We start from the raw sequence: 14,523 nt of genomic DNA on the forward strand, positions 1-14,523 counted from the left end.
TTCTTGCTTGCATATTATATTACTCCAGCCTCTGGAAATTTCCATTACATGGATCCGAAGAAGTGGGTATTCACCCACAAAAGCTCATGCTCCAAATACGTCTGTTAGTCTATAAGGTGCCACAGGACTCTTTGCTGCTTTTACAGATCCAGACTAACATGGCTACCCCTCTGATATTTTGTTAAATTGATTAACTTATATAAGCTTGCAGTGTCCAGTTATACCCACTGGACACTGCAAGACGGAGGTTCCTAGGGTTGTGTCGGAGACTGAAGCTATTGGCTAGTGTCATTTGGCTGCAAGTAGCTAGGAGCAGCTTACATGCCAGAGGTTGTGTGTGAACAGCCCAGGAGGGGGGCGGGGAAGGGTTCTCACAGCAGAGCAGGGTCAGGCTGGCTCCCAGAGTCAAGAAGTGGAGTGGCCTAGCAGATCACAGGTCCGGATAACACCAGAGAGGAACGTCACAGATGTGTGAGGAGTAGAATCCCTTGCCCCATAGCTCCTGAGGAACCTCCTCCACTGCTCCCATGGCGAGGAGTGCCTGCACCTCCTGGATAAGGAGCTGCTCGTGAGATGGGTCCCTGAAGAGGGATGGGAATGGGGGTAGGAGCAGAACTGGAGAGAATATCCTGCTTCCACTGTGTGGAGGACCCAGCGGTCCAAGGTTATTTGGGACCAGGCATAGTAGAAGTGGGACAAACGATTCAAAAAGTGTGCTGAAGGATCTAGGGAATAGTCTGGTGCACCATCCTCAGGCATCCCTTCAAAAGGCCTGCTTGGAACCTGATGATGGTTTGGTTGGGCCCTGACCTTGTCCGGAAGAGGTGTTGGAAGGCCTTCTTCTGCCCTTCCTGCTCCTCCATCTGTAAAAGTCCTGCCACAGGCGAGGAGGGTAGGAGTGCTGCTGCTGTTGCGGCTTGAAATGTCTGTGTTGGGTTGCTGGGGTGTGCATACCCAAGGACTTCAGAGTTGCCCTTGAGTCTCTCTCAGCTGCATAGCCTAAGTCAATCTGCTATGTGAACAGGCCTGCCCCATCAACAGGCAGGTCTTGCATGGTCTGCTGGACCTTGGGCAGTAGCCCCGAGGCTTGCAACCAAGAGGTGCACCTCATGGCAATACCTGAAGACAAGGTGTGTGCCGCCGAGTCTGCAGCATCCAATGAGGCCTGTAAAGAGGTCTGTGCCACCGCCCTGCCTTCCTCTACTATAGCCTCAAACTCCTCCCTGGACTCAGACAGCACAAGCTCCTTGAACTTGAGCATCAAGTTCTAGGCGTTGACGTTACAGCGGCTCAGAATTGCCTGCTGGTTGGCAGTCCTGAGCTGAAGCCACGCCATGGAGTACACTTTACAGCCAAACCAAGCTAGGCCCTTGACCTCCTTGGACTTGGACACAGGGGCCTGAGTGTCTGTGTCCCTCCCCTGAACCAGGGAACTGGAGAGATGCTGGGTCAATCCCAGTGGTTTCAGTGCCAGGGAGCAGCAGTACCGCAGGTCTCTGGCGGAGTCTGTCCACGGTGCTGTTTCCACCACTGCCGCCAAGGCACTACGCACTGAAGAACTTGGTGCCAGATTCTGCCACGCCGGAGGAGGCTGAGGTCTAAGTGCCACGTCCATAAGGAGCTGCTTAAGGCAAAAGTTTCGCTCCTTTTTGGTTCTAGGGCAAAACCCTTGCAAATCCTCGGTGAGCCTTTCCCAGACACTTGAGACAAGCGTGGTGGGGGTCACCCATTGGCATGGGCTTGGAGCAGGGCTTAAACCCCTGGGACTTGGGCATGTAAGTCCTCCCAAGGATGGTAAACCCCCATCCCAACTGCTACAAACTACTACTAAAATAAAACTAAATTAAATAAAAGGTGTAAGAGAAACAAGAACCAAGGAACCATGGAGAACTTGCTGAGCAAGAAGCCACAGTTCCAACAACTGTCACTGGTGATAAGAAGGAACGGAGGAGACAGGGTCATATATTGAGTGCCATGAAGGAGCCACTCCAGGGGAGCTCCACAGCTGCTAAGGAAAAAAAAACTTTCCAGTGACTGTGCACATGGTGCACACACACCTGATTGGAATCAATATGAGCAATCACTCAAAGAAGAATCTAGGGTCCTGACTCCTAGTCCCCAACTGTCACCACAGTGCTTCATCCTTTAGCAGAAGAAACCAAGCCCTAAAAAGCCGCAACAAAAGCCTGCTTCCACAGGCCTGGATCTAGACATGAGAAGTAACAAGTGTTCTCTGCATGTTTTTGAGGAAGCCAGCAGCATCTACCTGCACAGCCTTCTCCATGGTATATTAATTTACAAAATCAGCCACCATTCAGGGATGTCACTGGGGGACTGACCATTTTCCAGAGTTTAGGGCATCATGCATGGGACTAGGAGAGGTTTCTAGCCTGTGGAATGAAGCTCAGAAGAGGATTCTTGAATCAAGTCCCAGTTTCTTGTCCCTGAGCTGACTCAGAGTCCTGGGGACTGGTGTCCCAAGGATGGACTGCCCTTTCATCTCTGACCAAAGAACAGAGACCCTAAGGGAGAGTCTGCTGGGGCTTTTTCCTCTTTCCACAGCACTGTGAAGGAAGCATCCAGCACCTCTGGATCCTAAATAACAATATTCATTAATTCATCATTGCCAGTTCTGGGTTTGGGTGTTTTGCTTAAAGCCCCAGCTGCTGGAATCCTGGTACTGCATGAGAATCTTGGCTTTTAGTTGTTAAAAAAAAAAACCAACAACACCACCCACCACACCACACCAAGCAAATTTCTAGCCCTCTTGGCTGCATGGAAAAGTTTCAACATGAAGCAAATGAGACCTGAAAGCACAAAAAAACAGAAGGCAAAGAATATTTTTTAAAATATCAAGCTTTAAGCCAATCTCACGATTTTTACAGGGCCAGACTCGAGCTTTAGAATGTTTGGCATCAGTAGTACAACATGCCTAGCTACACACATCCAGCTGCTCTGGCTGGTTTCTGGCAGCTCCTAAAACACAAACACAGTGGGGACCACAAGAGGGCTAGCAAACTATTTAAAGGACTACAATCTTATTCCTAGCCACTAGAGATTCATTCGCACCTGGACCAGAAAGGTCATCATGGTGGGGGCTGAAAGGTAGCAATGATGCAGAGAATCCCTGTGTGAAGTGGGGATCACAAAACTCAAACACTTAGGTGGCCGGGGGAGTCCAGCAAGAAGAGCTGATTGGGGCTACACAGCCCTGCAGTGGTTTCCCAGCCTCCTCCAGCCTGGTCCCATTGCCTACCCATTGTTCTCCACTCCAAGTCTGGAAGGAGTTAATGCTGCCAGCTCTACGTTCCACCGCCAGAGAAAAACTGAATCAAGAAGTACAAGCTGGGCTATAGGGCAAAGGCTTGGCTGGCGGGGCCAGGGCTCCTTTGGTGCTGGCCAGCCACCGGACATACCCTGGGAATTACCATCCCTCACTCTATGACCCTCGTCCCTACTGGGCACACTGGGCATCTGGCAACTTGTCACAAACAAAATGAGGGAGGATCCAAAATGGATCGGTCTGTGCAGTTCATACCCTCCACTCTGGTTTTCAGCTAGGAATTGCCTCTGATTTTCCTGGCTGGGGCTAAAAACAGCCAAATCCCTGTTTCATCCTGAATTCAGAAGGCCGGATAAAAGCAAATTTGCTTTCTGGCAGCTTTGAAAACAAATTCAGTGGGACTGCTAGAAGGCTCACCACTTATTTAAAACGGTGGTTCTCAACCTTTCTTCATTTGCAGACCCCTAAAAAATTTCAAATGGAGGTGAGGACCCCTTTGGAAATGGATCATCTGTGTCTATAGCTGATTTCTGTTCAGTCAGTTTTCAGTTTAAATCTTTCATGGACCTCTTAGACATAGTCCACGGACCACAGGTTGAGGTATGTGCACACCGCCCCCACCCCAAGCACCGACTCTGGCTGTAGTTCCTGGCAAATGAGAGCTGTGGGGGTGGTGCCTGGGGGCAGCGGAACGTGGATACCTCCTGGGCCCCCAAGGTAAGCGCTGACCCCTTGGCCCCCTCTTGTACCCCAACCCCCTGCCCCCTCCAGAGCCCACACCCAAACTCCCTTCCAGAGCCCGACCCTGCACCCCCTCCGGCACCCAAATTCTCTCCCAGAGCCTGCACCCCAACCCCCTGCCCCAGCCTGGTGAAATTGAGTGAGGGTGGCGGAGAACGAGCGCTGGAGGGTGGGGGGGATGGAGTGAGCAGGGGGCAGGGCCCCGGAGAAGGGGCAGGACAGGGGCGTGGTCTCAGGGTAGGGAAGGGGCAGGTGGTGGGGCAATGGTCTTTGGGTTTGTGCGATTAGAGAGTTGCCCACCCCGTAGGGCTGCCATGTGGAAATCCTGGCCGTGCCAGAAGAGCATGCCCAGCAGGCAGCTCACTGGGCACCAGTCAGCACACGCTCAGCGCCATCCATGGGCAGGGCTTGGGGGGGGGACCTCTATTGACTATTCTGCCCTGGGGCCTGGAATTGCTGTTGTTGGGCCTAGTCACCCTCCCAGTGTGGGTGAGTGGACAGCCCTAGCTGGCTCAGACTATCAGCTCCCAACCAGATAGGGGTTCAAGCCATGGGATTTCAATCCAGATCTCACACATGCCAAAGATCATGAAGTGTTTGGATCTGGCTTCTTCATTAGTATCCCCTTAAAAACCAACAGAGTCTTTGCTGCCTAAAGCCTAGAGCCAGAGAATTCTCAGACCTGGGGCGGCCTCTGTTTTTAATTCACTGATGTGGACCCCTTGTGGGTCAGAGAGCAGCACTCTTCGTAATGTTACGCCTTAGCACACGAGGGCAAGCAATGCCACCCCTTTTTCTCACGTTGGGCTCCATGCTAGGGGTGCTGCTAGGGTTGCAGCAGCACTCCCAGCTTGAAATAAACAATAGCAACCAAATGCTTTACAGTGTTGTTCAATAGCTTCCACTATAAAAGTTAAGTATCAGAGGGGTAGCTGTGTTAGTCTGGATCTGTAAAAGCAGCAAAGAATCCTGTGGCACCTTATAGACTAACAGACGTTTTGGAGCATGAGCTTTTGTGGGTGAATACCCACTTCGTTGGATGCATGACACATAAGAGTTGTTCTAGTACCCCTGCCCAGAAACAAGGACTGTCCCCATTTCTCTAGCCTGCGTTCTCTCCTTTCACAAGTCCCTGATCCAGTAGAGAGTCTCTTGCAGGCAGCACTTTCCAATTAATTGCTGCCATTGATTTATGTTGCCTCTCCCAGGCCAGGATCCAATCCCAGAGCCATGAACTAGCCATGAACCCCCAAGCACTGGGGCCTGAATTCTCATACATGCCACTGGCAGGTGCTCTGCTGAGCCAGGACTCTGGTCCTCAGCCCCAACAGACAAAAATGCCCTGGAAAGTGAATTCAGATGCAATCACAGAAGAATCCTTTCTGGATATCATTCTTTAAGTATTTTCTCCTGTATTCTTCAGGATCCCCTCTTCCTAGCTGACAAATGAGGTTTATTCCTTTGCTGGTTTTATCCTTTGCTGTCCTGCTGCACAATAGGTCTCTTCTTTACGTGCTGCTCAGCCTTTTTTAAACCCTTAGTGCTTAGCAGCGTCCTAGAGGAGTATGGTGAAAATATCCTCCCAAGGAACAAGGGCCCAGCAGTTAGGGTGCACCACTGGGCTCTAGAAAACCCGAGTTCCATTCCCTTCTCACAGACTTCCTGGGCAAGTTGCTTAGGGTGCGTCTATGCTGCAAAAAAGACATGTAGCTGCGAGTCTCAAAGCCTGAGTCTGCAAACCAGCGCTTGTGCTAGAGTGCTAAAAACAGCAGTGCTGACATCAGAGCCAGCGCTAGGCGGAAGCAGACTAAGCAATTGCTTAGGATCCTGAGCAGCTCAAGGAGGCCCCTAGTCACTTTTTATTATAAGAATTTGCCTGCTTTAATATAGGGAATGGCAAAAATATTCCTGCTTATGGCCCCCAGTAGGCTAGCACTGGCTCTGATAGCCATTCCAACCTGGGCTCTGAAGTGCTGAGAGCAGGGTGGGTCTCTGAGCACATGTGGGAATGTCCATACGGCTACATGTAGACTGGGCCTGGGGGTATACACCTGGCCTCTGAGTCTTGCGCTGCAGGCCTTTTTCAGAGTGTAGACAAACCTTCACTGTGCCTTAGTTACCCCTCTGTGCAAGGGGTGATGACCCTGCCCCCCGGGAGTCTCCATTACAGGGGTAAGGTATAGACTACCAGACCAGGAGGTTGAGACTTTCTTCAGACAACTAACAGAAGTTTCCAGATCACAGGCCCTAGTTCTCATAGGGGACTTCATCACCCTGACATCTGCTAGGAGAGCAATACAGCGGTGCACAGACAGACAATCCAGGAAGTTTTTGGAGAGCGTTGGGACAACTTCCTGGTGCAAGTGCCAGAGTAACCATGCTCCTCTTGAACTGTCCCTCACAAGCAGGGAAGAAGGGGTAAGGGAATTAGAAGTGGGTGGCCATCATGAGATGGTTGAATTCAGGATTCTGACAAAAAGGAGAGCAACAGAATATGCAATATCCTTCCATTTTTGGAGGGAGTCAGTCTGTTTTTCTGAAGTGGAAACTTGTACAGATGACTAGGGAGGAGTATAAGAATATTGCTCAAGCATGCAGGGGTGTAACCAGGAAGACCAAAGCACAATTGGAATTGCAGCAAGCAAGGGATATGAAGGGTAACAAAGGTTTCTACAGGCACATTAACAACAAGAAGAAGATCAGGGAAGTGTAGGACACTTACTTAATGGGGGACGCAACCTAGTGACAGATGATGTGGAAAAAGTTGAAGTACTCAATACTTTTTTTTGCCTCTGTCTTCACCCCAGACTGCTGCACTGGGCAGTACAGTGTGGGGAGGAGGTGAGCAGCCCTCAGTGGTGAAAGAGCAGGTTAAGGACTATTTAGAAAAGCTGGACGAGCACAAGTCCATGTGGCCGGATGCAATGCATCCAAGGGTGCTGAGGGAGTTGGCTGATGTGATTGTAGAGCCATTGTAGAGTTATCTTTGAAAACTCGTGGCAATCAGGGGAAGTCCCAGATAATTGGAAAAAGGCAAATATAATGCCCATCTTTAAAGAAGGAGAATCCAGGGAACTACAGGCCAGCCTCACCTGAGTCCCTGGAAAAATCATGGAGCAGGTCCTCAAGGGATCCATTTTGAAGCACTTGGCGGAGAGAAAGTTGATCAGTAACAGTCAACATGGATTCACCAAGGGCAAGTTATGCCTAACCAAACTGATTGCCTTCTATGAGGAGATAACTGGCTCTGTTGATATGGGGCAAGTGGTGGACGTGATATACCTTGACTTTAGCAAAGCTTTTGATAACGGTCTCCCACAATATTCTTGCCAGCAAGTTAGAGAAGTATGGGCTGGATGAATGGACTGTATGGCATATAGAAAGCTGGCTAGATCATCAGGCAGTGATCAATGGCTCAGCGTCTAGCTGCCAGCCTGTATCAAGCGGAGTGCCCCAGGGGTTGGTCCTGGGGCCAGTTTTGTTCAACATCTTCATTAATGATCTAGATGATGAGATGCACTGCATCCTCAGCAAGTTTGCTGATGTCAGGGTTCCTTCCCCACTCTGAACTTTAGGGTAAGATGTGGGAACCTGCATGAAAGACTCCCTATGCTTATTTACCAGCTTAGGTTAACAGTTAGCTACCACCACCAAGTGTGTTCCAAATCTTGGGGGAAGGCAGAGTTCCAAGTGGCTCTCCCCTAAATATTTCCCAAGTCCCTAACCCCATCTTTCCTGGGCAGATTTGAGACGAATTCCTCCTCCCAAGTTCTTACACCCTTTTCCTGGGTAGGCTTGAGTATACCCTCACCAATTAGTCCTGGTGAACACAAATCCAAAACCCTTGGATCTTAAAACAATGAGGAAAAAAAACAGGTTCTTAAAAGAAGGATTTTATTAAAAAGAAAAAAAGGTAAAGTTTATCTCTGTAAAATCTGGATGAAAATAACTTTACAGAGTAATCGCATTCAAAGAGCCCAGAGGAACCCCCTCTAGCCTTAGTTTCACAAGTTACAGCAAAACAGGGATAAACGTCCCTCTAACAAAGGAACATTTACATGTTGAGAAAAAGATAAAACATACACCTTGCTTGGCTGTTACTTAGAGTTTGAAATATGAGAGGCTTGTGCAGAAAGATTTGGAGAACATGGATTGATGTCTGGTCCCTCTTAGTCCCAAGAGCGACCACCATGAAAACAAAGAGCACAAGCAAAAGCCTTCCCCCACCCAAGATATGAAAGTATCTTGTCCCCTTATTGGTCCTTTGGGTAAGGTGTCAGCCAGGGTACCTGAGCTTCTTAACCCTTTACAGGTAAAAGGATTTTGGTGCCTCTGGCCAAGAGGGATTTTATAGAATTGTGTACAGGAGGGTTGTTATCCTTCCCTTTATAGTTATGACAGCAGATGACACTAAACTGGGGGGAAAGGAAGAGATGCTGGAGGGTAGGGATAGGGTCCAGAGTGACTTAGACAAATTGGAAGATTGTGACAGAAGAAATCTGATGAGGTTCAACAAGGACAAGTGCAGTGTCCTGCGCGTAGGATGGAAGAATCTCATGCACCGCTACAGGCTGGGAACTGACTGGCTAAGTCGCAGTTCTGCTGAAAAGGACCTGGGGATTGCAGTGGACGAGAAGGTGGTAATGAGTCAGCAGTGTGCCCTTGTTGCCAAGAAAGCTAACGGCATATTCGGCTGCATTAGTAGGAGCACTGCCAGCAGATCGAGGGAAGTGATTATTCCTCTCTATTCGGCTCTGGTGAGGCCACATCTGGAGTATTGTGTCCAGTTTTTGACCCCCAACTACAGAAAGGATGTGGACAAGTTGGAGAGAGAGTCCAGCAGAGGGCAACGAAAATGATCAGGGGGCTGGGGCACATGACTTATGAGGAGAGGTTGAGGCAACTCGGCTTATTTAGTCTGCGGAAGAGAAGAGAGTGGAGATTTGATAGAAGCCTTCAGCTACCTGAAGGGGGCATTCCAAAGAAGATGGAGCTCCGCTGTTCTCAGTGGTGACAGATGACAGAACAATCATCTCAAGTTGCAGTGGGGCAGGTCTAGGTTGGATATTAGGAAACAGTATTTCACTAGGAGGGTGGTGAAGCACTGAAATGGGTTCCCTAGGGAGGTGGTGGAATCTCCTTCCTTAGAGGTTTTTAAGGTCAGGCTTGACAAAGCCCTGGCTGGGATGATTTAGTTTGGGGTTGGTCCTGCTTTGAGCAGAGGGTTGGACTAGATGACCTTTGAGGTCCCTTCCAACCCTGATATTCTATGATTCTATGACATGCTTTAGATAGATACGGGTGGGGCTGCCTTCAGACCTGTGCAGGCACACCAGGTTAAGGGGTGCTAACACACATGTTTTAAGAGAGGAGGACAGAGTTTCTTGACCAGCTAACAGAAGTTAAAATTCAGATTTCCTTCTCAACGCTAGGATTAGCTAACACGTGTTACAACGATCACATCTTTCACCCTCATATGTGCAGGCTGCGTGAGGCACCACACAAAAACTGTCTTATGAGCCTGAGGCTGGCCCATCTGACTATGGGATTATGCCAAGACCAGCCCTCCTAACTGGTCTCCCCTCCAGCCTGCAAGGCTGCACCATTGGCTCAGGAGGAGCAGAGGAACGACCAATACTGCAGGAGCTGAACCATCCACCTTGAAGAGTATGGGCTGGCACCAGCCATCCTGAGTTCTGTCTGCCTGCTGAAAGACCCCGGTAAAGAGCTCTGCGGACCTGCAGCTGAGGGGTTCCCTGCATGGCAGTGTGTAAGCCCCAGACACAGCACCATGGGGTGCAGCCCTAAGCATGTTCAGCATTCAGCAGAGAGGATCAGAACTCCTACATCTGTTCTTGACGTACACACCCTTTAAAGCACATGCCTCAAAGGTGGTATGCCCATGGGCGTGAGCAGAGCCATTCCTTGGGTAGGGCAGATCGGGGCAGCCACTCTGGACCCTGTGCTTTAGGGGGCCTCACAGGTCAGTGTGATTGGCTGGCACAGATGACCAGCACAGTCAGTCCTGGAAGACAGGTGCAGGAAATAGAGGTTCAGGGGGTGCTGCAGCAAGCCTGGAGTCCCAGCTGCCAGCCCCATGTAACCAGGGGCCCTGCCCAGCCCCCAGTGCACAGCAGGACCCCCAAACCGGCAGGAGCTGATTTGTCCCAGGCCCTGCACCCTCTCTAGGGACAGCCCTGGGCGTGAGTCCCTACAGATCCACCTACCTGGGACAAGAGAGGCAAGACAGACTTCAGCCAGCAGGATGAGGAGAAGAGCCTTCATGATGCTGCTGGCAGTCACTCAGGATGACACCAGGGACCTGTGTGCTCAGCAGAGGATCTGTTCTTGTGTAGCAGATTCCGCTGAATGGAAGACACAAAACACACACTCACACTGCTGCACAAGGAAGAAAGGACATCTACCCCAGCCCATCTTGTCCCTCTCTCTGCTTCCTCCATGCAGAATAGCTTTCAGGAGAAGACAGACTTGGCTGTAGCCTGGGTGAAATCCTTCAGGGACTGGATTGTCCCAGGTAGGCTGGAAGGGCTAAATTGTTCTGCTGTCCAACCAGCTCAGCCCAGGACATAGATTTTTCTCCAGGGGGAGGGTGCTGAGGTTGATTAAGACATGTTGGCACTTTTTAAACATATAGCTCGTATTGTCCTGCAGCATCTTCTAAATTCCCTCTCAGTGCAGCGAGGGCACCCACCTTTAGACATTGCACCACCTCTGGCTGGGCTTCCTGTTTGTATTACAGTGGGGCCTGGTGGCACCAGGAGGGATCACAGCCCCATGGTGCAAGGTGTTGGACAGACACTAGGGATGCATCCACATGTAGGAAGAAAGGTGTGGTCTTACCACATGATGGCTTACACATAGTGTCAAGTATCAGAGGGGTGGCTGTGTTAGATCTGTAAAAAGCAACAAAGAGTCCTGTGGCACCTTATAGGCTAAGGGACATATTGGAGCACAAGGTTTCATGGATGAACACCCACTTTGTCAGATGCATAGTAAAATCCTAGTGAGGCTATGACAGTTTAGTTTTCCCATGTGGTAGCAGGTTGAAGTAAACACGAAAGGGGGCCCTGGAGGCTACCTCATCCTGCTAATGTATGTTGAAACCGCAACTGCCTTGTCTGCATAGGGGTTTTACCACATGGCTTTCCACCCTTTTTTCCTAGTGAAGACAAGGAGCCCTAGTGAGAGAGCCCCTGCTCCAAGGAGCCTGCACCTAAATGGATCAGACAGAGTGAGGGAGGAAAAACCAAGGCAGAGAGGTTGAAGTGACTTGCCCAAGGTCATCTGGAAATAGACCAAAGTCCCCTGACTCCCTGTCCAGCTCCCTATGAACTGAACTGCACTGTCTGAAATGCCCAGCACCATCACCCCTCCTCCCTGAGGCCTGTGCGTAGGTCACAGGTTCAGTCTGCACAGATGACCCATGGTTCAAGTCACTACCTAAGAATGCCACAGCATTGGAGTGAAGATCCAATCACTACACAGAAAGAGTAATTGCAGTGCAAACACCCGAGCACTCTCAGAACTAGCTATGCAAGGGGACAGATAAACCAGCAATATTCTTTAATGTCCCAGCAATCTCCCAGAATGGATAAGGAGGACAAAGCAGAATGAAAGCTATCCTCACCTCACGAGCAGCAGCATCATGGTGGAGGAGGGGATCCCCTGCACACTCTTTGCATTGTCAAGCTATGCCCGCCCCCTCACCATCTCCTCTGGGGAGGGAGAGGATCTGAGATAAGCCTGGAGAACCACAATACTCAGTTCCCTCCGATTAGCCTGCTGGGTGCCAGTGACAGAGGTGCCTTTGGAACTCAGTAACTGCTTCCTGGGTAGCACGGATTTTGGCAGGGGATAGCAGTTGCCTTGCACAACCAGGCCTCCTCCAAAAACTCCAGCCAGCAGCAGGAGGGAGAACTAACCAGCATCCCCAGCACAAACCTCTGAGCGAGCCCTGCCATGCCAGCTGGCAGGGAGATCTAGCTGGTCTGGCAAATCACAAGCAGCTGGAGCATGTTATATAGCATGGAGGGAGGTTTTGTGCTTTCCAGCTGAGGGCCTACCTGCTGTTTGGAGATGTATTAACTTTTCCTCAGTTCCTGTGAGGTGGGCCTCCACCCTAATTCACAGATGGGGGAAAATGGAGGTTAGCTCAGTGCCAAGTTCTGACAGGACCCCATGGCCTGGAGGAGCAGAGGGCAGGAATCTGCACAGAAATGGCCACTGATCTCTGCAAATGATGGCTACATTACACTCAGCCATGTTGAGTCACCTGCTGGCAGGAGCTGTCCTGCTGAAAGAGACCTCGTGGCTGCCCCAGGGCAGAGGCTGGAGGCCAGGTTTACAAGCAAGCTCAGCACCCAAGAGCTCCCACTGAGAACAGGCTGGGGAGGGAATTCCCCACTGCTCTCAATGGGGGAGAGAAGCGGAGATCTCCATTGCTCTCAGTAGAGGGGCAAGGTGGGATTTCTCCACTGGAAAGGGAGGTAGAGGGACTGTGGGGACCATTGCTCGCATGGGAAGCTGATGACTTATAAAGATCTGGCCATAAATGCTTTTTCAGCAGTCAGGTGGCTCCAGGCATGAGTTTGGTGCGGGGTCAAGCACCTTTGCAGGCTTCCAGGATCCAGTGTGTGCTATTTGGGGAGCTTAGCTGAGACAATACTCCAACCCAGTGTGAATCCAGCCCTTGTGTCTCTGAACTGAATTTGGAATTGTAACATTCAGATAAGCAATAAAATTCTCTTGCCCTCCCAGACAGAGTCAGGTGCAACAAGGAGAGGTGCTCCACAAACTTCACTCACCCCAGCTCTGCAGATGTGGCATTATTTACCTGCAGCATCCCCTGCTACTCCAGTCCTGTAGCCTCCCAAGCTAGCTGGGCCAATGTAACTCAAACCCAGATACACCCACATTCCCAGCTCTGAAAGTGTACTCTAGTAGGTGAAGCGATGGGAACAACAAGCAGGAGTAGGAAGGTGATATTAGCTCTGTGTGTATCAGAGAGATCACTGGTGACTGGTCCAGTTCTGGTGTCCCCATGTCAAAAAGGGGATTGACAAATTGAAAAGGGTTTATAAAAAAAGAACTAAAAGAATGATCTGAGGTCTGGGAAACCTTCCAGAGTCTCTCTCTTGATCTATTTAGCTTATTGCAGAGAAAGTTAAGAGGTGACTTGATATCACAGTCTACAAGTACCTACAGAGGGATAAGATTTCAGATAGCAGAGGACTCCAATCTAGCAGGCAAAGGCAGAGCAAGATACAGCGGCTGAAAGCTGAAGCTAGACAAATTCAGACTAGAAATAAGGTGCACATGATTAACAGGATGGACAATGAATCATGGGGATAAGTTACCTAAGGATGGGGTGGATTCCCCATCACTTCAAGTCTGTAAATCAAGATCAGATGTCTCTTTCTAAAAAGATGTGCACTAGCTCGACCAGAAGCTATGGGATTGCTGCAGAATCACTGAGTGCAGGCTCCAGGGTGGGGCCAGAAATGAAGGGTTCAAAGAACGGAGGGAGCTGTGGGCTCCAGCTGTGGTGCAAGCTCTGGGGTGGGCCCAGGGACGATGGGTTCAGGGTGGAGGAGGGGGCTGCGGCAGGGGGCTTAGGTGCAGAAGGTGTGAGGGCTCTGGCTGGGGATGTGGGCTCTGTGATGGGGCTGGGGATAAGGGGTTTGGAGGGCGGGAGGGGGCTCTAGGGTGGCAGGGGGTTGCGGTGAGGGCTCCAGCTGAGGGTGCAGGCTCTGGGGATAAGGGATTTGGGGTGCAGGAGGTGCTCTGGGCTGAGACCAAGGGGTTCGGAAGGTGGGGTGGGGAAAAATCAGGGCAGGGCAGGGGCACGGGATGGGGTCAGGGTGGAGGCTCCGGGCAGTGCTTACCTCAGGCAGCTCGTGGAAGCAGTGGCGTGTCCCCCGACACCTCCAGTTCCTATGCGGAAGTGGAGTTAGGTGGCTCTGCGTGCTGCTCTGTTCCCAAGCGCTGCCCCTGCAGCTCTCAATGGTTGCAGTTCCCAGGAGCTGCAGAGCCAGCGCTTGGGGTGGGGACAGCGTGCAGGGCCCCCTGGCTGCCCCTATGCGTAGGAGCTGGAGAGGGAACATGCTGTTGCTTCTGGGAGCCACAGCAGGCAGGGAGCCTGCCTTAGCCTCACTGCGCTGCCGACTGGACTTTTAACTGCCCAGTCAGTGGTTCTGAGCGGAGTTGTCAGGGCCCCTTTTCGACCGGGCATTCCCATCAAAAACCAGACACCTAGCAACCCTCGGTGGGGGAGGGTTACACCAGTTCTGCTAAACAGCTTGAAATTCCCACCTTAAGTGAAACAGGTGCAGCTTCCTCAGGAAACCAGCCCTAAATTAGGTCAGAAACCACTCTCTGCTGGGGTGAGAGGGGGATCTGAACTCTCCCCCATGCTCATTTTTGGTCTGTGTAACAAGGATTAATGGTCTCAAGGTGCAGTGAACTCCCCAACTGTCAGG

General features: G+C 50.8%; 1 protein-coding gene across 1 annotated transcript in view; it reads right to left on the reverse strand.

The window, feature by feature from the left end:
* The window catches only part of ALPL (alkaline phosphatase, biomineralization associated), a 95,171-nt gene that overhangs the window by 61,851 nt on the left and 18,797 nt on the right, over window positions 1–14,523 (reverse strand). Inside the window, exon 2 of the mRNA XM_050931226.1 lies at window positions 10,252–10,389. Within this exon, the coding sequence (XP_050787183.1) occupies window positions 10,252–10,309 (58 nt within the window). The 5' untranslated portion in view covers window positions 10,310–10,389. The remainder of the gene's footprint in view (window positions 1–10,251; window positions 10,390–14,523) is intronic.

The sequence above is a fragment of the Gopherus flavomarginatus genome, chromosome 21 (assembly GCF_025201925.1).
Source record: "Gopherus flavomarginatus isolate rGopFla2 chromosome 21, rGopFla2.mat.asm, whole genome shotgun sequence".
In the NCBI taxonomy this organism is placed as follows: domain Eukaryota; kingdom Metazoa; phylum Chordata; order Testudines; family Testudinidae; genus Gopherus; species Gopherus flavomarginatus.